A 25,851-nucleotide genomic window follows, 5' to 3' on the forward strand; every position below is an offset into this window, starting at 1 on the left:
TAAATATTCCATATGACTCTTTATCACTCTGAGAATAAGTTCAGAATATAAAGCTTGAATATAAAGTAGTAGCAATTGATTGCCAAAAGGAATTCATTTAAGCATCGATGCGACCGAAGCTCATATCAACCCTACAGAGTGTTCCATAAAAAAAACTATTATTTAAGATTTAATTATTTGAAAAAAAAAAAATAAATAAATAAACAATTAAATAAATAAAAGAAAATTATTTAATATTGCATTAATAATAATATATAATAATATATAATATATAATATAATATATATATATTCTTTAATTTTTTTTTTTTTTTTTTTTTTTGATCATTGAAGAATTTTAATGAATTTTTTTTTTTTTAAATAATAAAATAGAATAAATAAAATATTTTGCTCAATGCAAAATTTTTTGATTAGTTTTTCAAAATTTATGTCATAAAATATTTAATAATTTAAAATATTTTTTTTTATTTATTTATTTTTTTTTATTTTTTTTTTGTTATATAATATATTTAGTAGTCTAATTTAACAAGAAAATATAGATTAATTCACTTGATCTAAAATTTTATATATAATACTCATAACACTCATAACTTATTATTAGTTATTTTAACATGGTCATATCTGAGATATAAATCGTAAATACCAATTGGATAGTATGTATCATATCATATCATATCTGATATAATCATCGGCAATCGGACAATTATTAAAACAAGTACTGAATACTCTGCAAAGTCTTAATAATAATTATAATCATAATACATATACAAGTAGAATGATAAAAGGTTTAAGACAAGGAAATAGGAAATAGCAAAAGAGATAAATAGATAAAAGAGAGATCAAAATTACAAATAATGAAAGTAGAAGTTCAAAGGAAACTACAAAAAGTCGGAGTTGAAGATAGAAACGAGCACAAAGAGTACTTGAAATCGATTAGTTTGAGGCAGCAGCACAATCGTTATCGTTATCGTTTGGGTTTGGGACTATAGTGATCAGATCTATGTACAATGAGGGATGCTAACGCGGCTGCTGCTGCTGCTGCTGCGAGTCTTCTTCATGTTCTTCTGCCTCTTGCGCCTTCTACACTCACCGTTTCCATTGTAGATGGTAAATAGTTTATATTTATCATCGTTGACCGAATCGAGCGGCGTTGTTGTTGTCATTGTCGACAATTGTTGTTGGTATGTTGGGGGCGTGGCATATGATGAGGACGTTGTTGATGATGTTGTGTTGTTGTTGTTGTTATTGTAGTTGTTGTTATTGTTGGTGTTGTTGTTGTTATTGTTGTTATTATTGCTTAGCGCATTCATATTGATGGTTGTGGATAGAGGCGGCGCCGGTGCCGGCGCCACGCCCTCATCGTCGCCAAACTCAGCGGCAACATTGTGCGCAGCATACGAGGATAGCCGCCGCACATTCAGCGGCGAGAGCATTGGTTTCTGTCTCTGCTTCAGCTCATTGGGCACACTGGGTGACGCTGTGTGGTTGTTGTCTGTGCTAAGGTCTGTATTGCATGTTGTTGGTGTTGGTGTTGGTGTAGTTGGTGTTGGTGTTGTGTTTTGATTGTGTTGCACGTGCGTTGTCTGATGTTCGTTAGGTAGCGACATTTTTGCATTTGTATGTATGCGGGTGTGTGTGTATGTGTCTCTCTGTGTGTGTGTTTGTATTGCTCGGTCTTTAAGCGTGCGCAAAATTATTTATATTGCTGCTCTGAGTATTTGCAGTTGCGCAATGGAAATGCATTAAGTTTAACTACAATTGAAACTAAAACCAAACTATATATATATAAATTGATATATATATATATGTATATGTGGGCCGTTAGATATCGATTAAGGAATTGCTTTACTAATAATTCTTTTTTTTTTTTTTTTATTTATCTTAAGCGGCTTCAATGTCTTCTGGCTGGCATTGTGCAAAAGCTGTGTCTTTTGCCCTTAAGGTTCGCGTTCGGAACTATCACTAAACAAAATCGTAATATCACAACAATTTTATTGACTTGCCTTCACACACATATATCAGAATATATGCATGAAATAAATAAATTAATAAATTATAAATGAATTGCGAGTCTATTTGATATTTATATAAATATTTTGTTTTTTTTTTTTTTTTTTTGGAAAATCTCTAAGAAATATAAATTGAATAAAAAAGTTTATTGAAAAAAACCAAAGCCGTTTGGTTTACATTGTGTAGTGTGAGTGGTGTGTGTGTGTGTGTGTGTGTGTATGTGTGTGCGCCTGTGTGTGTGTAGTGTATAACGTCCTGTGTCCAGTTCGTTGTTGTGTGTCTCCAGTTCTTCGAGGTGGGTGCGTGTCGGTGTGCGTGTGTCTGTCTGTCTGTCTGTGTGAGTGTGTTTGTGTGTTTGTGTGTGTGTGGGTGTTTAGGCGTGGCGGGTAACAGATCTTTGTTGGGCGGAGACAGGACAGAGCTTTAGTCACCGGACCGTTGATATGGCTGCAAGCAACAATATATAACGTTCATATATATATTGTTGTGTTCTCTTCTTGTAGAATATTTACACAAAACAATCAAAAACAAACAAAAATGAAAAGAAATACAATATATATAAAAAAAAAAAATAGAAAAAAACAAAAAGAAAATTGCACACTGCCGGAAATCAAAGTCAAGTGAAACTAGAGCTAAAGCCTTCAATGAAATTCGTTAACGGCAATACTTTTCATCTTAGTTTCTTAGCTGCCCCAACTTCCGCACGCACAACAACAAGTTCCTAGCATTTAAGTTTCACTATTTAACTGTTTATGTAGATTTGCAACAAGTTCAAGCTGCTTGAGCGCAGCCTTGTGCAGGGTCTCGTTGGTTGACTGAATTTCAAAGACTTTTCAGGTAGAAATATTAGAATAAAAATAAAAATAAAGTGGGAAAGAACCTTGCTAATGGCCATAACTGACTGTTCAATTCTCGCCTATCAGCCTAAATATATCACTTTAAGCCCCGCCTCCTGCTTCAAGGGAAATTTACAACCATCCTTAGCGATGAACTATCTAGCATAAGTATTTTGGTAATACATTTGAGTCCTACGATACAATTAAACGCTATGTTAATAGGTCTAAGATATATGTATGTATAGGATGAACATATGTATAAAAGAGACTTCGCCCTTCAACAACAAGCCACTAGCCACATTTTGACTAGATAAGCTTCTCTATAATTACAGCAGCTAGCTATAATTCTAGCTAGATCAGCTCAAGATCTCGAGAGGCTGATAGTCTCAGTAGATTCTGATATAAACAAGAAATACGAAATATGTTGCTTGCTATACTTCAGTTAGAAATGTCGGGATAAGTCTATACAACCGAAACTTCAAGTTAAGTTTTTGTCAGCTTTATTTTCATAGAGATAAACTACGAGTTTTTGTCTATGATAGAGGCGTGAAAATACGGAAATAGTTTAATCGCTTGCAACAAAAGCTGTAAAATCCCATCGAATAGCCGCTTAGCCACGCCTCCAAATAGTCGGGGCTTTGAATTTGAAATACCATTTCTCTAGCTTCGGTCGGCCACGCCAACCAGACACAAAACCAATATGCTCTCTTAGCCGCTTGATGAGCGCGTGTGTGAAAACTAATCATTAATTTGTTAGTCGCTTTTGTTTTTGTCTCGTGTTGCTTTTGGCCAGTCAACGACTTATTTCTTTTGATGAACATACATATATACATATATATATGTATATACAGATGTATACAATATATAAATTTGTATATGAATATTTATATGTTTCTCAAAATTGATGTTATTCCGCCGACTGCTGGGAAGTTAGGGACCTGTTTTCATGCGAAGCGTGTTTTGGACGACCCACACATTTTGCATTTGGATTTGCATTAATGGAAACATTTAGCCGCTGACAGAAAAGCAACCAGTTTCGGCCATCCGAATGTGTGTTAAAGTGAAAAACATGCAGCTGCTGCAGCCGAGCAACAACAAACAGTAAACAACAAACAATCTAAACAACCTAAACAACCCAAACAACCCAAGCAACAAGTTGTTGCCAAGCTATGCCAAATAATCCAAGTCAATCGCACTGCAGCCGCTTGGCCAGGCTTTGGGCTTGAGGGGCTTTTCAAGTTTATGGACATTTGACAGGTTATTTGATTAGATTTGGTATCGATTGTTGTCACTGTTGTTGCTGTCGCTGCTGTCGTTGTTAGATACAGATACAGCAGCGTGAATCCGTAACATGGTCACGTGACAAAAGTCAGCTGTAAATCCATTCAAAATTTTATTCTATTTATAGAATTGACAACAAAAGCCAATGATAAGGCAAAAATTATCAAATCTCGTTAATCAATTCCACAAAAGCCCCCAAAATAAATTTAATGAAAGTTTATGACCAAGAAACAGATGTGCTAAAGTGAAATCTGAAATCAGTAAAGTTCTATTTGTTTTTTTTTTTCGTAGTTCTGATTGGAATAGCATTATTGTTTTTTTTTTTTATTGAATTACTGTTAAGCTATCTAAATATATAATTTCTCTGCCTCAAATTTGTTTATTTGCAACGAATTTTAGCTGCCGTCAAGAGATCATCTACTGTCCATCTCTCTCTCTCTCTCTCTCTCTCTCCTTCACTAGACACGTTTTTTTCTTAAAGAAATAAAAATTTTGCTGTACCGGAAATTAAAGACTGAAACACTCAAACTACATTAAGCAAATATACTCATTTCACTATCGCGAATGAGTATGAATAGTCCGTTTCGAATTCAGCACTTCAATGGGTATCAACTCTCTTGTTGACTCATTTCGATAGCACGCACTTTGTTACAGGCCTTTGAAAATATGACAGCTGTCTAGATTTTGTATCACTTGTCTAGATTTTAGATCATATTTATTACATTTAATACACCTCAATTGGGGTATATGAAAAATTAATGATGGCTGCTTGGAGCTCTACAGATTTCTATCGACACACCCTCTAAGGCAGTGTGTAAATAAAGCAAATATATATATGAAGGAGAAAAAAACAAGGCGAGATACAATTTCTGAAAAGTAGCATAATCTAATCAGTGTAAGGCTCAATGGGCATTGCTTGGCTTATGATAAATGACTAACTGGACGCAATACTATCGGCCAAATTCTGGGGAATAGTATTGGCACGTGTTTATTTACAACATGAATGCACTTCAGATTATATAGCACACTTCCTCGCAACAATTAGGAAGTATGGATAGGCGATAACAATGCAAAAATATAACCTAGTAGTAATTATTTTACGATATACCATTCTGTAGAAATATAGACTTATAATAGAGCTGATAAAATGTTTATTCGTCTCGAAATGTAGTTCAGAATGGGAGAGATATCAAATGAATATATTGTTTCTATGCACTACTATGAGAAACTATCGATTGACGATAACACTACAAACAAATTAAAAATCTACATTAAAATATGAATACTGAAACGTAAGCTAAAGCATGTCTGATGAGTAGTCACATATCAAAAACGAATACATCGAGAAACTATCGATAGAAGATAGCATTGTCTAACTTGCAGTTAAAGAAGAGATTAGCTTCGAGCAAGCAGAGAAGATCTATAGCTGGAGTAGATATATATAGATACTGCCCAAATCTAGACATAATTACATTCATTGATCAGTTTGTTTACTTATCGATAAAAATAATCGTTTTGTAATGATTCCCCTGGATGCTGCATGATTCATCCATGGGCTACAAAAGAAGAAAGAAACCAATCATAACAAACTAATCTAATCCGAAATCGTAAAATTTGTTGTTGATGACTTCATATATAAACATAGACCTATATATGTATGCATCTGTGCGTGTGCCTGTCTGTATGTATGTATGTATGTTGTTTGTGTAATGATTTTTAGGCACTTCACAGCGATAATATTTCAATTTGTGGCTTTTGAATAGTCTATCAATGATGAAATCGATTAACTTTCTTATCGCATACCCGAACACAAAGCGAACCAAAGTAGCCGATGATAGACATTTTTTTTATTTTTTTTTTTTATTTATTTAATGTTTTCTATTAATACCAGCCGTTAGGGCTGACACTCGGGTAATAAGATTATGTTGTTATATTTCAGCAATAATGGTTTTCCCCACTTCCCATTGCGCATACGCTCCGTTGTACGTGAAAGACAAGTGAGACGAGCGCAATTTAGCTTAATGAACACAGCCAGAGCCAGAGCCAGAGCCACAGTCAAGTTCAAAGTCAACAGAGAGACAGAGAGGCTGACGAGGCTAATTACTTGAAAAGCTGACTAGCTGCTAAATTGCACTAGAAACTATAAACTAAACCGTAAAATCAGACAAAACGCGCTAGTTGTTTTATTTATTTGCTTTCTGGCTTTGTTCTTCTCTTTTCGCAGTTTAAGTTTATTGTCAAATTGATTTCTTCTTTGTGTTTGCCAGCTCAATTGAGCTGTGGCACATCATTTCGATTCAATTCGTTTCAATTCGATTCGATTCGATTCGATTTTAGATGCGGAACTCTTGCGATGAGTACTACGTAAATTGTATAACTATTGTCCAAGCCCCGACTCGATCCCTCCCTTTGCCGTCCAAGTGCATTCTATCTAGATTATGTATCCATAGCGGCTAACTGTAAATCGAGTACAGACATACCCTCTAACTGAGTAAAGACTCTCTATCTAACTAATCCCAGTTGATCAAAGTCTCAACCGACTCGAGTCAGACGCATTGCTCTGCTAACATTTAAGGGGTATTTTTAATGCCTCAGCTGGTTTTTGACTGCTGTCATCAACTGGGAGATAGAACAACTGGATTATATATAGCTCGGCATGCTTTCAGCTACATTCGATTATACGAATCGTCGTCACATGCTCAAAGTAACTGCACTTAGAGGTATCGCTTAAAAGCAGCCATTCATTTTGGTGTGATGATTTATGGATCATCATCAATTGCATTTGATATTGATGGCTAATTGGACATTTGGGAGAAATGAATAGATTTCTATCAGCTGTGGCACGTCAATCAAATAGGCAGCGAACACCTTTAACTACCAATCAAAATTCTGTTGGCATTTGTTTTATTAGCAGATATTCGCAAATGGCTAATAGGAACCACGTACCACAACACGAACAATCTGGCTATTTGGCAATTTGGCAATCTGATTGGCAACACGATCCGATAAAACATATGGAAATGAACAAAAACCTCAAAAATTTTTTGGCAATTTGCAAACAAATTTATTGGCTCTTTGTTTTTGATTTTTTTTTTTTGTCACCTTTCTGGTATACCCTGGCATACACAAGTAGCTGCTGCTACGTGGGTGGACACAGGAGTTGCTTAATGGAGTTGGCGCTGCATTGGATTTGTTGGGTCTTATAAGTTAAACAATTTCTGATAAGAAATTGCACTGCAATATGATTCAAAGCATTGTTTGTACACCTGTTGATAGAACAAAGTTCATAAATAAATACCGCAAATTCATGCAGCTAACAGGCATAATTGATTATCCCGCTTAATCTCAACAACCTCTTTAACATGGCTTAATCAACTTCAACTAATGCCAATCAGAATTCACCTCAAATCCGACAACAAAAAATAGCTCCCAAAATTAATAATCTGAAAGGAAATCGTCTTGAAAGCTCTCCTTCAAGTGGCCTGCCAAGAAAACTAAAAAGAACACTACTCAAAGAGCATATCAGATCGCAGCCATATCTAGAGTATTCTTCAGTTTTGGTCCGCCCTGTCTCTAGTTGTTCGTCTTGGGTTTTGAGCAGGAAGAGAGATTCGAATCTAATGAGGAAATTTCACTTTCAATTACAAATCAAATAAACTTGAACGAATCAGCGTGACAGTTGCGATTTATGCGAGGCAAACATTTGAGGCAACCCTCGCTAGTTTCACGATATGATATGTAGCATCTGTCGCCGTCGTCTAATGGCCCCGTTGCCCGTGCCGTGCGATCAACAATCCGCTTAAAAATAAACAGAAAAAAAGACTACCGTAGTCGCAGTGTCTGAAATTAATTTGCTAAACGTGAGCTAAATATGTGCCGTCTGTTAATTTCTATTTATTTTCATTTATTGTGATTAAGCTGCAGCACTATCCTCAGCCCAAAGTCGCACCATATGCATATATCTATATATATATATATATATATATATATATCTATGTGCATACATTCCTATATCGTATAGGCGCTTGGTTCCCAGGCTTAAGCAAGGCGAATTATTTTAAATTGCTCGAATTGAAGATGCCAAAAGGGCTTTTCAAAGAGGTAGAGAGGGAGAGGGAATAGATAGAGAGAGATATATAGCAGGGAAATACAGATAGATAGATAGATAGATAGATAGATAGATAGAGAGATCTATATCAGGGAAGGAAAGATTAGAAGAAAGATATATACAGAGAGTCAGAGCGACAGGTGGTAAGAGAGATATACACACAGAGACAGAGAGAGTGCGAGAGAGAGAGAGAGAGAGAGAGAGATAGAGCAAAGTAGAATGAGAGAGTAGAGTAGAGTAGAGAAGAGTAGAGTAGAGTGGAGCAGAGTGGAGTAGAGTGGAGTAGAGTGGAGTAGAGTGGAGTAGAGTGGAGTAGAGTGGAGTAGAGTGGAGTAGAGTGGAGTAGAGTGGAGTAGAGTGGAGTAGAGTGGAGTAGAGTGGAGTAGAGTGGAGTAGAGTGGAGTAGAATAGAGAGGCATATCGCAGGGAAGGGATATACAGAGAGAAGGAAAAATAGGAAGAAAGGGTTGTACAGCGAATGAGAGAGACAGAGATAGTAAGGAAAGGCTATAGAGGTGTTGAGAAGTAATATGCAGACTGTGAGAGAGAAAGAGAGAACGAAAGAAACAGATGCATCGAAGGATGTAAGAAAAGAGAAAGCGATACACGAATCTGACAACTCCAAGATAGGCGAGCGAGAGAGAGAGAGAGAGAGAGATGGCAAACAAAGCCAGTAGATTCTCTGCAGTCTATGGAAGGTTTCGCTATGCTGCAGAGATAAGCCGATTCAACATCCATTAGTGTCCTGGCCGACTCAGCTTGAAAAAGAATGGACAACCAATTCAGGCGTAGATAAATATGCTCAGCTCTACATCTGAATCGATCAAGTGAGTTGAGGAAATGCATTAAGTGCGAACAAATTGCATCGATTCAGAGCCAATGCTGTATATTTACGAATAATGCTCGACATTTGCAACGATTCAATTCATCATCAATCGCTAATGCGAACAAAGTAATTGAAAAGGCGCATAGAAGAGCCGTTAGGTAGGCAATTGGTTAGCCACATAATTTACATGTAATTATCAATGCATCGAGCTCGGCCGTTGCTCACGAGTTTAGCTATGAATAAACTAAAAAACGTGTGGCCAACATCTCGGCTACGTAATTTGTTCATTGATTCAAACCTGCACAAATGCAAATTGAAGAGACCCCACAGCACGTGAGCTGGCAATAGCTATGAATGTCTCTCTCTCTCTCACTCTCTCTCTCTCTCTCTCTCTCTCACACTCACACAGACAACTCAACTCATTTGATTTAAGTTCGAGTTCAGTGGGCCAGACGTATTGCATATAGAGAGTGACGCTTGAATCACACACTTGATCAAATTTGCATTTTGAGATTTTGTTGGTTTTTTTTTTTTTTTTTTGATGTAAACGAACTTTTTAATGCAGTCACAACTAAATCGGATCGTAATAGTTCATAATTGATTCCCAGCCCGATAGGAGCGATGTGTTAATTGTGAATATACATATTTACATAACAAATATATATACATATATAGATACATAGAAATATATACGTATATATATCTCATGCTTATATTATATTTGACGCCTGGCATACACCAAGCACTTCTATTCAAATCTCTGGCATCTCTGTTTGATTATTTCATTCCATATTCACTTAACTTTATTGCAATTTATTTGACAACAAGTTTTTGACAATTTGCTCATTTACTTACTATATGACACCTAAAAAACAAAGCTACAACAAAAACTGAGGGAGTCGAGTCCAAACGACTTACTAATACTCTGTTTGCAGTTGCAATTAGCAATGGAAATCGAATCCATTTTGTTTGCCAACTATAAAACTAAATCTCTTTATTGATGGAGACTGTCTGCAAAAGTTGAGCCAAGGCTGACGTTGCCCAGCACTGAATGTTGCTAGCCAATAAAATCTCTCTAGATATGGCACTGAAGTAATCCATATAGAAAGCCATTGAATCATTTTTGGTAATCTATTTGGAAATTGAATATCCTTCCAATGAAAAACTAATCCACATAGAAAACCAATATGCTCGTCTTTCATACACATATAACAGTGGAAATCCTTAAAATCTTATTTGAGATACAGTTGTCTGTATATATGTAATACCAATATACACTTATTCACGAATGAATCTATTTAGAAAGTCCGTAGACTCCCGCTTGATACAGCAAAGAAGGAAATTTTTTAACCATGACGAATGACGCAGGTGAAACCGTTGGAGATTCTCCGACATTGGCTGTTATTTATTCGATGTTTATGATATTTGTTCAATTTGATTAATTTATGACAGATTTTTATTAATTTTAATGAATGAACCGACAAGAGGAAGCCGAATCGGTTACGAACAACATACAATAAGCCAACAACAAATTTGTTGGCCCTAAACTGTTTGGCATTAACGACGTCATCGGCCTGAGAAAAGTGTTAAATGCAGCAAAATACGTATGCCTAAACAAATATGCGTAAGAATATATGTATATATATATATAAATGTATATATATATATCGGTGTATATATCTGTTTCAGCAGAAATTTGATTAAAAAAATAAAATCGAACTGGAACTGTAGCAAAAGTCATTCAACTTGACTAAAAAACCGGAGAAGAAAAACAGTCGAAACTGGCGAAATATACATATTTTAATACATATATACATATTTTAATATATATATATATATACATATATATACATATACATTGTAAAGGGTCATCAATCCATCAAGGTTCATTATTTCGTCACAAATATTACGACTTTAAAAACTTATGGCTAGGAATTAAGATCTTATTTATTTACGATCAGACAGTTGCCGACGCAAATAACATGGGCTTTAACAATTTATGGGAAAAACTTCACAAACGTTATATACTAGGAAGCTAAATGGGCAAAAATCCGAAATATAGATATTTATTTATGTATGTATATATAAATACGAACGAAAGTGTGATGTAGACTTTGCAGTCAGTCCAGAGAAATACGAGTATAACTAGCCAAATCTGGATTCATTATATAAGATGAAAAAACTGATCTAGTTGTTACATAAGTTAATAATTACTGCTAGTAAATCATATGGAATATAAAGTTTGCAAACGTATATCCCAATTCCAATGAAAACAATAAGTAACTTGAGCGAAATTAGGTATTTCTATATGGAGCAGTGGAATTTTTATTACAAAATTTATATTTGAGTCGAAGTTGGAAGTGAGAAAAATTCCAATTATATAAATGGCATCAAAGTTATTCCAGATTTGAATCACAAGAATAAGGAAGATGACTTGGATGCTGGAGCAAATTGTCCTTTGATTGGGCTGGAGAAAAATTAGATAGGGAGAGAAAGAGAGGGAGTGGCAGAGAAAGAGGGCGTGGCAGAGAAAGAGAGAGAGGGACCAATAGGGAACTTGGATGCTGGAGCAAATTGTCCTTTGATTGGGCTGAAGAAAAATTAGATAGAGAGAGAGAGACAGGGAGTGGCAGAGAAAAAGAGAGAGAGAGAGAGAGAACAAAGAGCAATGCTGCTAAATAGAGCTATGTGTAAAACATCTAAAGAGTGACACAGAGAGAGAGAGAGAGATAGAGATAGAGAGAGAGCAGAGCCTCTAAAACTGGGACTCGAATCTCTGCGAGTGAATCTCAGTTTGAATCTGGGGACAGCCTCATTAGCCGCACGCAGCAGTTCAACAAAGACAATATAATAATGAGAAATTGCACACAAAAGCAAACAGCTGACATTAGATTCGGAATTTTTTTTAACATTTTTTTTTTAATTTTTTTTTTTTTTTGCCTTTTTTGTCGTTGTTTTCAGTTGGACTGAAGCAGTTCACTTAGCGCAACTGATGATGGGGGCCAAAAAGCCAAAGGTCGACCAGCTAAATACCCTGTAAGCCAGAGCAAGGATACTGCGATATCATATAGGTATATTGAGATCTACATAGATATGCATACATATAAGTCTATTTAATTAAGCAATTGCAACTTGTGACTATTCATAATGGCCAACTGATTATGTTTATAGCAGCGAGCTGTCTGTAGGGCAAGCGCAACAAGCAACAAGCAACAACAACAACAACAACAGCAGCAGCAGCAGCAAACAAGCGAACAGACTAACAAACACGAATGCAATTTGGCCGTGAAAACGAAATGCCAGCAACATAAATTAATTATTATTATTTGTATATTGTATTGAATAATGTTTTTTATTTATGTATTTTTATTTTTTATTTATTTTATTTTTTTTTTGTCTGGCAAATTAATATTAACTATGCATTAATTAAATGCTTTTGTTGTGTATATTTATTTTCATTATGTTTTTTTTTTTTTTTTTTTGCCTTTCGATTCGTTTGGCTTGGGCTTTGGCCAGAGCTCGAAATGGTTCCGAAATCGCGTCGAACCATTAAAAAAGTTTTTAATTTTAATAATTAATAACTGTTTTGTTGTTGCTGCTGCTGCTGTTGTTGTTGTTGTTGTTGTTGTTAACCAACAGCGAATTGCTTTGGAGTGCATTATGTTTAATGTTTTAATTGCTTCTTTTTTTTGTTGCTGCTGGTTTCTTATTGTTTTCATTTTATTGCATGCGAATTTACATTTATTATTTATAGAATTTATAAGAATTGTATTTATTTATTTATTTTTTTGCTTGTTTTTTTTTTTTTTTTTTTTTTTCTTGATCATTTTTACAAGTTCAAGTTGCAGTTGGCTTAAGGCCAAGCGAAGGTAAGTGGAGCGAACGAAAAAACAATTCGAAAGGCAACAGCCGAAGGAGAGGGGGAAGTATTTAACAATTCTCTAGTTACAAATACGATTATTCTCTAGCGCATGTAATTGCCTTTTAAAATATTCCCATTCTTTTGTGTGATCGATCGATCAAACTACAGTTACATTAGCCTATATATCAGATCATATACTATACTATATAGATATACTGTTAGCTGAATTCAGTTTAAGGCTGTCCATTGATTTCCGCCTGCACCTATCTGAAACGGCGGCAATTTTCTTTCGTATTTTCATGTTTTGGAAATTTTCTTTTCATTTTGTTGTTGTTTTAGTTTGGGCTTACTTTTGTTTTGGAAAAAAATACTTCACAGTCTCACTCAGCTTACACTTTTTTGTTTGTTTTGGTTTTTTTTTTTTTTTTTCTTTTTTCGGCACTAAATTTCGAAAAAAAAAGTTGTTTATTTATGGCGAGTGGTTTTTAGTGCACTTTTTTCTGCTTTCTTGATTTATTTAACTATTTGTTTATTACTCTTTTGGTTCCTTTTTTTTTTTGATGTCACAAACAAAAACAACAAAAAACACTATGCAAGTCGTGACAAAAGGGTCTGCCGCGTCGCTTCCGTAGCTATTTAAGTTCTATATTTAATTTTTTTTTTTTTCGTATTTTATTTATTATTTTGTATTATTTAATTGGACTCTCTTGTTATTATTATTTCGTATGTGTGTTTTTTTTTATGTTTTTGGCGACGTCGTCTGCACCGTACGCCGGGATATTATACACTGAATGTCCAAAGACGGCAAACACTTGTTATTATAACGCGTCGCAGCGACGCCAACAGAGAGGCAGCAGCGTCAACAGCGACGGCGACGGCAACGGCGACGCTGAGCAGCGGCACGATCTGGCCGAATCAATAAGCCAAACGAGCGACTAAACGTTCGACAGCCCCGCGACGCGGCTGGGCTAAACTTCGAGCCTCCCGACCAGCGACGTTGACAGCGACGCCGGAGCCTGTTGATAAGCCAGCTGCGACTCGCTCTTAGAGGCAGCGATAACATCGTTGTCGTTACTGTTGGTGTTGTTGTTGTTGTCGTTGTCGTTGGCATCTTCGTCTTCGTCTTCGTCTTCGTCATCATTGTTGTTGCGAGCTGATTTTGTTATCAATTGAAATCAAGTTCAGTTGTCGATAGCCAGAGCCGAAGCCGAAACGCGCGCAAAGTAGTCCAAACGAAAACAAAAACAAAATACCAACGGCGAATAAAAAAAAAAACCCCATGCCTGTCGAAGATCAATGAATGAAAATGCTGCCAGCGCTGGCAGCGGCCGTGGCAGCGACGCACACACACCGTTAGAACGCACGATTTATGCCAGCTGCTTGCGGCTCGGCAGGGCTCGACTCAGCTCGGAGCAATGCGATTCGCTTCGGCTGGGCACGGCTCGGCTCGGCTCGGCTCGGCTCGGCTCGGCTTGATGCACTTCGGCTCGGCTCGGCTTGGCTTAGCTTAGCGTAGCTTCTCAGCTGTGACAAGCGTCAGCGCTTTGACAGTTAGTTGGCTCATTACTCAATATTAACTGTCAGCTCGAATGGGCCGGCGCACGGGGCGTATGCCTAATGGGAAAGAGCTACGAACACCAGGCCCCGTTAGGCACGATAGTAGCAACAAATCAACGCTATTTACAACTGCAAATAGATTTAAGATTTCGCGAATTTGCCTTACGACCACATTTTTCAGAGCCCCGATTCTGAGTCTTTATTTTTTTTTGCTTTTTTTTTATTATTATTATTATTCTTTTTTTTTATTTTAGTCAGGATTTTGCGGCACTTTTACCCATTCGCCGTGAGTTAGTTAAATGAATTTGAACAAATTTTTTGATTTGACACGATTCCTGCATTCGGAATACAATTAAAACGGTTCACATCGAAATTGAAATGTTTTAGTAATATTTTATGGTTATTATTGTTTTCTAAAATATTCCACGAGCTACATTTAAGGCAAACAAGTAAGAGCGTTGCAGCCGGGCATTACCGACTGCAGAATACTCATGCAAGACCCAAAAGAAGTTGGATCAACGTTCCGATTTGCCACGCCTCCAATTAGTATACATATATGTATATAAATAGGGTTTGAGGAAACATTCCGAATTCCAAGAGAAGACATTGCACAAAACCAATATTCCCATTTCACTCTCGTGAATGAGTATAATAACAAACCAGGTCTGCCAAGCGACTCTTAAGTATGCATATAGGTAAATCCGCAAGTTTCGCCGATGGTAAAAAAATAAAAATAAAATATATATTTATACATGGAAAGCATTTTAGCTTTTAACCCAAAATGACGCACTACGACTACGACACACTCTATGTGTTTGACAATTGAACTAAGCATAATGCCATAGAGATAAATGGATATAAATATATTGTTTTCTATATATGTAAATATATATACGTATAAATGTGTACAATCGTTGCCAAAAAAAAAATGATGTGGAGAAAAAAGAGAGAGAGAGAAACCCACAAATAAACAGGTTTATCCGCATCCGGATAATTGTTATAAAAATGCTGACGATGATCGCCCATTTCTCTAGCCATCTCGCTTGCACTCACCGAACGCCCCGTGGCAATACGATACGAATATTTATTTATATGTATAAATATATATATATATATATTTTTTTTTTTGGTTAATTCGAAAACATCTTAAGAATGGATTGGTGCAGGATGTAGTCTGAAGAGTTTTGGCCAAATTGAATGGGAACACACTCGAGGTAAATTGTGAAGTGGCCCAAACAGCTCGTAGACCCATAAATAAATATTTATAAATAACGTGTTACGATAATAAGGCAATCAACAAGATCAACAGCTAACAAATGATCACACAATTGTTTCTAATTATGCCGAGTCTCGAATCAAATATTGACAGTAAATCCAAAAATACCAATACCAAATAATGATTCAACTAAAAATATATGTTAATTAATATAATATGAAATGTCTGGCAATATTTAATTATTTTTAAATATTGTAATAAATATATCATTTACCACGTATATTATATATCTTTGATCTAATTCAACTTAAAAATTTGTCTAGGGGCAATGAACTTGGAACTTGGTTTGAGTGAGAACCTCAGATATCCTTACCTATATAAGATTTAACTATAGTCATTAAAAAACACTTAACGTAGACATTAAGGGAATCTGCGTTAATCAGTAGGCAAAGCATGAACAAATCACGCAGGGTTCCGGGTACGAGACTTGGCTTAAGCGATATTACCGCTCAGCTATTGACTAAGATAACCAGAGCCGTTTGCTCGTGACTAAATGTTACACAGCTAAAGCTGGCAATATAAACACACGAAGATGTTTGTCGACCTGGAAATTAAACTGCTAGAAATAGGATTTATTACAAGTACTACCGGTATTTCGGATAACTTTTTCGGAATCGCAATCGATAAGATATTTGAGCATGGCTTGGGCAATGGTTTACAGATATATCAAATAGGCTTTTCTAAATAACTTCCCCCATCAAAGTGGTTTCAGAGCTCAAGGTATTTCCTAGCCGGCCAGGCCCGATTCCTACTAATGCACTTAATTTAATACTGAGTACACATACTAGTAAGTATCCAATTGACAGATAATAAACCATGTCTGGTGGCAGTTTGCTGATGATGCCATACCCGAATAGATGGCAATACGAAAAAGTTTTTTTGTTTGGGAAGTCCATTTATCGCAGTGCGGGGAACAAACGAAATGAAGATGCAAAAGCAGATATGTTACGCATGACTCATGACTGGCTGATCAATTGGTAAGGATAGGTTCAATATATCGCGATCGCGATTGTGACTGTGATCGTGCGGCGGCAATTGCGAAAAATAACCCGAGTGGGGGAACTTTTCGTTTCGTACGTTGCACAGATAATGGATACGACGGGCGCGACACTTATGTATGTATGTCTGTACTTTCTTAATAACCCTAGATGAGGAGTTGAGGTCTCGGCGATTGCGGAAACAGTTGGGAAATGCACAAAGGCAACCTGCGTGCACTCATATTAGCGCTTATCAGACAGGTGGGGAAACGGCGGGATGGGGTGCATTGAAGAGCTGTCTCAGAAGCCTCAATGGGGCGTACGTGTGTGAATGCTATGGCATTTTTTTTTTTTTTATATATATATATTTTTTTTTTTTTAAGTATCTAACTCGAGCGACTTGCAGTTAGTCGTATTTGCTTATCGTCAGACAATTGGCAATTGCAAAGAAGGGGGCGAGAGACAGAGAGAGAGAGAGGGGAAGACGTTCAATCAAATTGTTGGATAATGGTCAGTCAACTGCCGGCAAATGGCGATTGATTACCTTTTGATGCCGCGTCAAGTCAATGTCTGTAAACGATCAATTGGAAATTATTTTGTATTCAAACAGAGATGGGGCTGCCGCCTTCAACTTGAACTTGCGAGTGCTGCTTAAATTATAGGCAAATAATATTGCTGATACGATACCCATCTCTCTCACTAGCTATACACACGCTATCGAAAATTAGCAGGTGCAATTGCTACATGCATTATAACAACCTACACCTCACTCGACCACCCGCCCACTCGTCTACTCGCCCAATCGGCCCATCTAGACGCCCCTCGCTGGCCCACGGCAATTAGGCACATGTAATGGGCTTAATTGCATTTCGTAAATACGAAAATGACAAACAGAACCTTGACTACTCGAAATATGTTTATGGCATATCATATCTGAGGTTCGTATGCTCTTTAAACAACGATCGAAGGTCAAAGGCAATCACGGAGCATCGACCAAGGAATATTTCAATGCCATTCAATGGGCCCTACCACTCCAAAATTATTGAAAAAAAAAAAAAAAACTCAAGTGGCAATCAGCGTCGCGCCTGTCACTTTCTATTGCGGCTATCTAATCGGCTTTCTATATCTTTAATTCCAACTATTTGTATTCCAATGTAGCACCACGTGTATCACGGTAAAATCTCTGATTTTCATTATATTCAGTTCGAATGTTGGAAAGTTTATATAAATCGCTTTGTAAACAACTATAGCAACTATAGCCAGCAATTCTTATCATATCTTTTATAAAGATTTGCGTTTGTAGTTGAGAATTTATGGACTGAGTAAATGATTATTACATTGCTCTTCTTCTTTTCTGTGTAGTTGTTATTAAACTTTTGTCTATATCAAAGGCACGTGACAGATTTAATGCAATAACAAAATATTTAGCATGGCTTCAATAAATTTATAATGCATATAAATGTTGTACTTGTAAATGTAGCAAAAAATATACAGTTTTTATATATCTGAAATAAAAAATCCTTGTAATATACATCATTATTCAACATATATCTTCTATTATTTTAATTGTTGGAAAAAGTTGTAAATATAAGGAACTAACATTGCAAATCTTGGTGAAATAATTTAGCCGAATTTCGATTATAGCTCCTAAGATTATAACATATATCTACAAAGTTCTTCCCATAATATAATATTTCTTTCAAACAAGATTTATTTTGTATATTACATCAAAATATTGTAAAAACAGTTTCAGAAGTGATACAAAATTTAGAACAATAGAACAGAGGTTAATAGAAAACAAAGGTTTAGGACTCTCGACCCTTTAATATAAAAAATATTCTACGAGGGGTATTTTGAATTCTCTATAAGATCTCTCTAAAAATGCATTTTAGTTCAGTTAACAAAATGAAAAATGAATCCTACGAGCACTGAGACATGCTGTGCATGCTCTAAAAATGTTTAGCTGCCATAGATCATAAGTGGCGTGAAATGGGAGTGGCATGTTCCTAGAATAGTACGCACAGGTGTCAACAAGATTAGTCAGTCGAAACAGAGGCAGAAGCAGAAGCAGAAGCAGAAGCAAAAGCCGAAGCCGAAGCAGATGTATATAAACGAAAATAGATTTACGATAATGGTTATCAGCTGCGGGGGCTACTTGGCCATCACGTCTTGTACATTTAGTGCCTTTGTGCCAAAACACGCTATTGTCAGCAGACATTAATTAAGTTGAATCAAATCGAAACGTATCGAAATGAATCGATTGCGAATTGAAAATGTGAAGTACGGGCGATGCTGACGCAAAATGAGCCCAGATCCAAAAACAGTTAACTTCGTGCGAATCTCTTGTACTTAACGTGTTCTTGTGTAAGTGTGCGTGTGCGTGTACATGTGTGTGTGTGTGTGTGTGTGTGATTTTTTTTTTTTTTGCGTTTTCCAATCAGTGTGCCGAACTCACTTGAGATACTACAGCAGATAAATGTATTACGTACATAGATTACGAGTAACAGAAAGCCCTCAATCTATACGCGACGCTCCACACATCACGCCCGCTCCCAAAATCAAATATGAATTGCCAAATCAAATATACTATACTATCTATAGGCAATCTCTCTTATATTAATAGCAAGTGAAATAACTAGAAAGTAATTTGATTGCGTTTAAACAAGTTCTATTTAAAACGATATACGTATATATGCCATATTTGTTAATCGATATATATATGAAAAGCAATTAAAGGGTATCTCGAACTCGTTTCGACCGGTATATTGAAAAAGTGCGATCTTGATATGAAGTAGATGGTAGATATGAGCCCACTTATGTCGACACCTACTATACATGGCCAAAACCTTGAAGTGCACATTTACAGCAAAAAAAAAAAGTTTGAAAATAAAAAAAATTATATAAAAAATAAATCATTTAAAAAATAACCTTATCGGACGTTTGGGCCTAAAAAATATGTGATATATATATATATTATATATATATTTATATAATTATATTATATTAAAACAATTCTTTATTGAGATCCCATATGTAGAGTCCCATATACCTCTCAAGCTTCTGACAATTTGAACGTGATTCTTATCACGTCTGTAGGGTTTTCGGTAATTCCCTATTGAAATACAATGGGTACAAAATAGATACATTTAGAGCATATGACTGATAGGATTGCTCGGTTAAGTATTTGCTTGATGCCTATATTATATTGTAGTTAAAAGCTTATATAAATATATATATATATATATAGACTGTCCTTATAATAGACCTTATTGTGGCTCATATTCACGTGCATGTATCTAATATAAATAGATCATCTTATGGGTATGTTTATTACTACAGGGTATCTGGGCGCATCTGGGCTATCTGGCATATATTTCTATAGCTATGTATATCTGGTAGAATATCCATTCTGTTATTTACTATGAATTCCATCGAAATTAGACATATGAGACTACCATATGTATACATATCTTGATATTGGTATAAATCTAATGGATAGACTAACTCGGCTGTTCACATTTCTATATATCTTTGTATTATAGGGTAACTATGTGTCAATCAGTTTTTACTTGAAATACTCCTAAATGAATCTATATTTGCTTTTCCATGACAAATGACAGCTAGGATAGCTGAGGAATATGGATGCTTGGAATGGATTTGGTAGCCATAAATGTATTTAGTACAGGGTAACTATGCGCTCATCAGTTTTAGCTATCTTTTCATGTAGGCCAGTTAATATGCATATTGTATTCAGCTGTGCGTACTCGCATATTATTAAAGCTATCGACACGCGTCATTTGACTTGATTAGTACGCAAGGCAGCGAATTCCTCAGTTCCGATGTATACATGTATGTATATGTGTGCCTCTTACATACATACATACATATATACAACATATAGCGCCAATTGGCATACGAGTATTTGGTAATACATGCTTTGGATGCAATGAATTGGTAACTTATATTTTAATTTTATTTATTTATTTTTTTATTTATTTATTTTTTTTTTTTTTGTGGTTTAGCCTAATACGAATTGACGACCTTGCCCCTGAGCCTTCAGTTAGGGCGAGTTATCGCCCATACGTAATGGCAATTGAAATTAGCGTTAGCTACGGCTCTATTAATAGGTAAAGCTCAATTTCCATATAAGACTTCCTACACACAAATTGCTCCAGTAAAGCCAGCTCCAGATAAAGCAAAGCGAAGTGATTCGAATCAGGAATTGAATATTATAAAAGATTATTTTGAAAGATTTTTTTTGAAATCTCAAATGATTCGAGCCGATCCATAGTTTAGCTATCGAGAAACCTAACAGAAACTGCTCTAATTACTTTTCATATATCAATCAAAGCTCTATATAATCAGGTTACCGACTTTAAGACAAAGATTAAAAAAGATCAAACAAATAAAAATAGTAATAATATATCTGTGTTGTAAATACATATTTTTCTGCCGAATTCCCGAGTCCCATAGGCGATAAGCTAACCAAAAATCGTAATACTATTAAATCAAACTCGAGCACAAAACATTATCTGACCCGAACAAATTGGGTAACTGAAATTAGTTTTATGGGCCACAAAAAACCACATAAACTAATGAAATCATCAAAGAACTACGTTCCAGGGCAGCCAGACGATTTGTAGAGCCTAATCTTTACAGCGCTATAATCCAATTCAAATTTCAAACGAACAACAGTGTTATGATTAATTAACGATAAATAAAGTGTTTGTGCGACTAAATTCTACTGAGATATTAAGATATAGACTATGTGTCCATATCATATATGTATGTACATATATCAAGTATAGACTTTATCTTTTTTAACTGTAAGACGTCTGTCTTATTGCGCCTCAAATGAGTTCTTCCGAGGAAGTTTAGTTTGGTTTAGGGCAGTTATCACAGATGCATAGGGCTTGAATGTGTGGGCGGGTGGGACGATCCATTGCCAATGAAATGAAATTCAAGGAAACTTTTGTTTGTTTTTTTTTTTTTTTTTTTTTTTGTTTTTTTGCTTTTGTTTTGTTTTTCACATTTTTTTTTTAGCGCCGCGAATTGCTTTACAATCCGTTTAGCACGAGCTGCCTCTGTCGATGACTCGACGTCGGCTTTGTTGTTGTTGTTGTTGGTGCCATCACCTGATAACTCATAATTCCGGCGTCAATTTGGTTGGGCGGCTAACGGTCTGCTCTTTTTTGGAAAAAAAAAAAGTGAAATTCGCAGTTGAGCACATCCAAATTATACGAATATTTTGTGCTCTACAGCAAAACAATGAAAATTAACCATAAATTAGTGTATTGAAGTAATCATAGATTAACGCCGATAATAGCTGTTGTCTCCAAAAAAAATCGGACGGAAATAGCCCATTAGAAGTCGAAGCGCACATACCCTTGCCTAAATATGATACCAACATTATAATATCTTTATAATATAATCGCTTTATACACTGAGTGAACTCCAATTGAATGGGATAACTTCATAAAGTAGCTGCAAATCGAAGCATTAACACCCTCGCCTATATGATTAAATATGTTTCGATTAAAAGCTGAGATGATCTCTCAGCTTCTCTTCGCCTTTTATATCTTTTTGGGGTGACCATGCAAGCCGAGTCCTAACATAGCTTAACTTAGCTAATTTTGGATCACATCTTAACCACTTCTAGCATACGATCTATAAGGATTTAACATCATTAATACCCAAGCTACCAAAACAGCTTATAAGCTTATAAGAAGAAAACATCGTTAGTATCTGCAAATTATATCGCAGAGTGTATATACTATTTGAATACACTAAGCACAGAGTAATTAATAATAAACACCTACAAATCATTGTATTATCCTAATATAGCTCTCTTAAGTAATCATCAACATAGCCGAATTCCAACATGTTTATAAAAGTGCAAATATCTCCATTTCGTAGGGTAACTCCATTAAAAATTTTGGCAGCCTAATTTCAATATGCCCAAAAGTATGCTCTCGCATATTTTGCAGAAGAGCAAATGAAATGCTGAACTCCACATAAATCAAAACCCATTTATGTATAAGAATTATCAGAATCAAACATAAAACTCGATGAATCGTAATCTTCCTTATGCATTCACATTCATCTATAAAATTCTAGTTATATTGGAAGGTCAGAGAAACGGGTTTAATAAACCGCAACAATAACTCTCATTGGGTTGGAGAGTGACGAAGATGACAAGCTCTACATATCTTATATCTTATATCAAAGGTTAGTGTTAATGGAGTACAGTATAGCCTGCCTAAGGCGTGCAGCCAAAAATCTGGGTAGTTTAAGGTCTGTACTTGACGTATTTGGTTTATAGTAGTAGTCTTCAAATATTTAATGTTATAAAGACATTTTGTTATAGACTATTCATAAAGATCATTATGAGATATTATGATATGAAACGAATACCCGGCTAGTAGAGCACTGTGTTAGTCGTACTATATAGATGTATGTTTGTAAGTTGAAGATTATACTTAAATTACCTGTAATAACAATGTTAATGATAATAACGATAAAATCCATGTATGCAAAAACACATGTTTTTATATACATACATACAGATATATCTGTGTAGATATGTATGTATGCACCTAGTTTGGACAGCTTGAAGGTGCTTCCGCTTAACATGAAATTATCTTAGATGCTGACAAAATATCTGCTTTATCAGCAAGGTGTTTTCAGGTGTTTTTACTTTTTGTTTTCATGGTAAGACAAGAGCGTTGCTCTATGTGGTACAGTAAGCACACGCTAAAGCGAACTAAGTAAGCCTACAATTATCATTCGAGTAAGACATTTAAGTATAATTCCTTATAGAGCATAGATTAAGGCCTGACAAATCTCTTTGTTCACAACTTGTTCTCAATCACATTCACTAAGAACACTGGAATGCGATTCTCTCATCTGGATGGAATGGTTTGGAACATACCTGCATTCCATACATCATCGCTGCTGGCATTATCATCATCGCTATTCACCAGCGGCTCATAGCCGCATTTTGTATCGCGCCCACGACTGCGACTGCGACTGCGACGGCGACTGTGACGGGGGCCGCGACCCCGCCCGCCCAGCAACAGTGCCTCGCACTGACGCAGCTTCTCCATTATTTGAATAACGGTGTGGCCAGGAGTCGGCACGAGTTGCTACTTGTTTCGAAATAACGGCAACGACTTGAATATTATTACGACATTTTAGTCGAAACAGCAAGCAGAAACGGCAAACGGAGCGCAGCCAACAATCGTACACATCGTCAGTTGATTCATCCGCTAACGCTCTGTATGTGGCGCTATCTGCGCTAATTTGATGTCGACTGCGGCTGCTGGGGCCGTGGCTGATGCCTTGGCAGTAAAAAAAAATAGCTATTGTTGGACAGCTACTGTTTAATCTGTTTCTTAAATGCACACAAACACAAACACAAACAAACACACGCACACACACCCATGCAAGCAAACAAACACACGCACACACGCACACAAGTGAAAAGCCGTACACTCACACCGCAATCTGCGTCTCTCCATATATTCGCATATCTGTGTGCATGTATTTAAACTTCTATCACATATACTTATGCAAGCCGGCGAGCCACTGTCAACAGCTGAGCGTCGCAAGTCAAATTGCTCTGTCAAAATGTCAGAGATGGCGCAGCCAAGTGGATTAACATTCACTCAAGCGACACAGCCATTTGACTTAACAGAAGCTGCAAGGCAACAGCCTAGAATAACTGTTAAGCACACACGCATACACGTGTAGAGCGAAATGTGAGTGTGTTCCATTTCCACAATGTTTCATTTGCGGTGTGCAAGTGCGTTGCCCAATTGTATTAAATTTCGCATATATGTATGTATGTATGTATGTATGTAAATAAAATCTAAAATTACTAAAGCAGAAAATATCAACATTGGCAAACGCTTCAAATGATTTCATTCTAAACATAATTGTGAAATGATATAATATTGTAAGCGGATAAGTTGTAAGCACTTGGTAAATTCTTTGAAAAATATTTGAAGAGCCAGGCACACTGCCAGCCGATCGAAGAGTCAAGATATTCGCATTACAGGCCTCACCTAATCATATTTCAAGCTCAATTACCGAGTCGCACGGTGAATGGATCCGGTGAGATAAGCATTTGGTACACCTGTCCTACAATTGACGTCACTAAAGGTGAGAATATGATAATGCAAAATGAAGAACAAAGACAAAACAAATGCCCAAGCTATGTATTTCTGAGCAATTCGTATTTATCATGTATTTTTTTCGTATTTGCTTTTAAAGTTTCGCGTGCGTGCGTGCGAGAAACGCGCGCGCGTGCAGGCCCTTGAGAGAGCTGGAGCCAAAATGAATCAAACGAAGTACGCGCTGCTTGGCTGTGCACTTAAATCAGCTAGAAATTTGTAAACACAATACAATGACGCAGGTGACAGAAGAGCACTTAGGCCAAACTCCTCTCGCTTGCTCGTTCTCTCTCTCTCTCTCACTCTTACTCACTCACTCTCTTTTTCAGTCGCCAACCACTTGAACAGCTGTGCTGCTGACCGTTATGCGCCGATGCGCCGCGGCCCGCCGACAGCGACGGCGACTGCGGACAGCGAAGCCAATAGCCGACAATGGCAATGATTGGAGGGCCGCCAACAATGACAACAATGACAACAACAACAACAATAATAGTAACAATAATAATAATAATAATAAACAAATGTTACTAGGCCAAACGGTGAGCCATTTGCCAGCATTAGAAATAAACAATTGTAATTGTGTTAATAAGTGTAAAATGTTTTTAAATAGCATGCATTAAAAATAAAACAAATAAATGGCAAAACCGAATAAATTAGATTACAATTAAATAAATGTAACTATTTATATATTTGTTAGTTGTGCAAATGTACTTTAAAAACTATAAACTAAATATGTACATACGTGTCTATAAATAAAAAGGATAGCAAAATAATATAACTGTGTTATAAATAGCTTACGTATGGGCCTGCGGCGCATTGTGGACGCACTATTCTCGCCGCCACTGTTCATATTGCTGTTAATGGACTTCATGGTGTGCCCTCGGGTACGTTGTGGACGTTGACAACTGACAACAACAAGTGGGCGTGAATTTTGCAAAGATAGTA

At 36.2% G+C, this 25,851-nt stretch overlaps 1 protein-coding gene and 2 long non-coding RNA genes across 11 annotated transcripts in view; 1 reads left to right on the forward strand and 2 right to left on the reverse strand.

The window, feature by feature from the left end:
• LOC108657162 (solute carrier family 41 member 2) overlaps window positions 1-25,851 on the reverse strand; it is a 33,826-nt gene that overhangs the window by 5,701 nt on the left and 2,274 nt on the right. For 3 of the 9 annotated variants that reach the window (XM_089265181.1, XM_018109638.3, XM_089265182.1), the window contains exon 2: window positions 25,705-25,811. In XM_089265181.1, coding sequence (XP_089121307.1) covers window positions 25,705-25,811 — 107 coding nt within the window. Of the gene's footprint in view, window positions 1-1,089; window positions 2,457-23,663; window positions 24,072-25,704; window positions 25,812-25,851 lie in introns of those variants that run through there. The other 6 variants (XM_089265178.1, XM_089265180.1, XM_030386947.2 and 3 more) reach the window with 4 other exon arrangements.
• On the reverse strand, window positions 6,303-13,266 carry LOC149090639 (uncharacterized). Its single transcript, XR_016197584.1, has 2 exons — window positions 9,472-13,266; window positions 6,303-9,436 (listed from the first exon to the last, which is right to left on the reverse strand). It is a non-coding gene; the product is annotated as an uncharacterized LOC149090639 (long non-coding RNA).
• Window positions 24,688-25,684, forward strand: LOC108657165 (uncharacterized). Its single transcript, XR_016197585.1, has 2 exons — window positions 24,688-24,895; window positions 25,007-25,684. It is a non-coding gene; the product is annotated as an uncharacterized LOC108657165 (long non-coding RNA).

This window comes from Drosophila navojoa, chromosome X, assembly GCF_054131105.1.
Source record: "Drosophila navojoa isolate 15081-1374.11 chromosome X, UAZ_NAV_1.0, whole genome shotgun sequence".
NCBI lineage: Eukaryota > Metazoa > Arthropoda > Insecta > Diptera > Drosophilidae > Drosophila > Drosophila navojoa.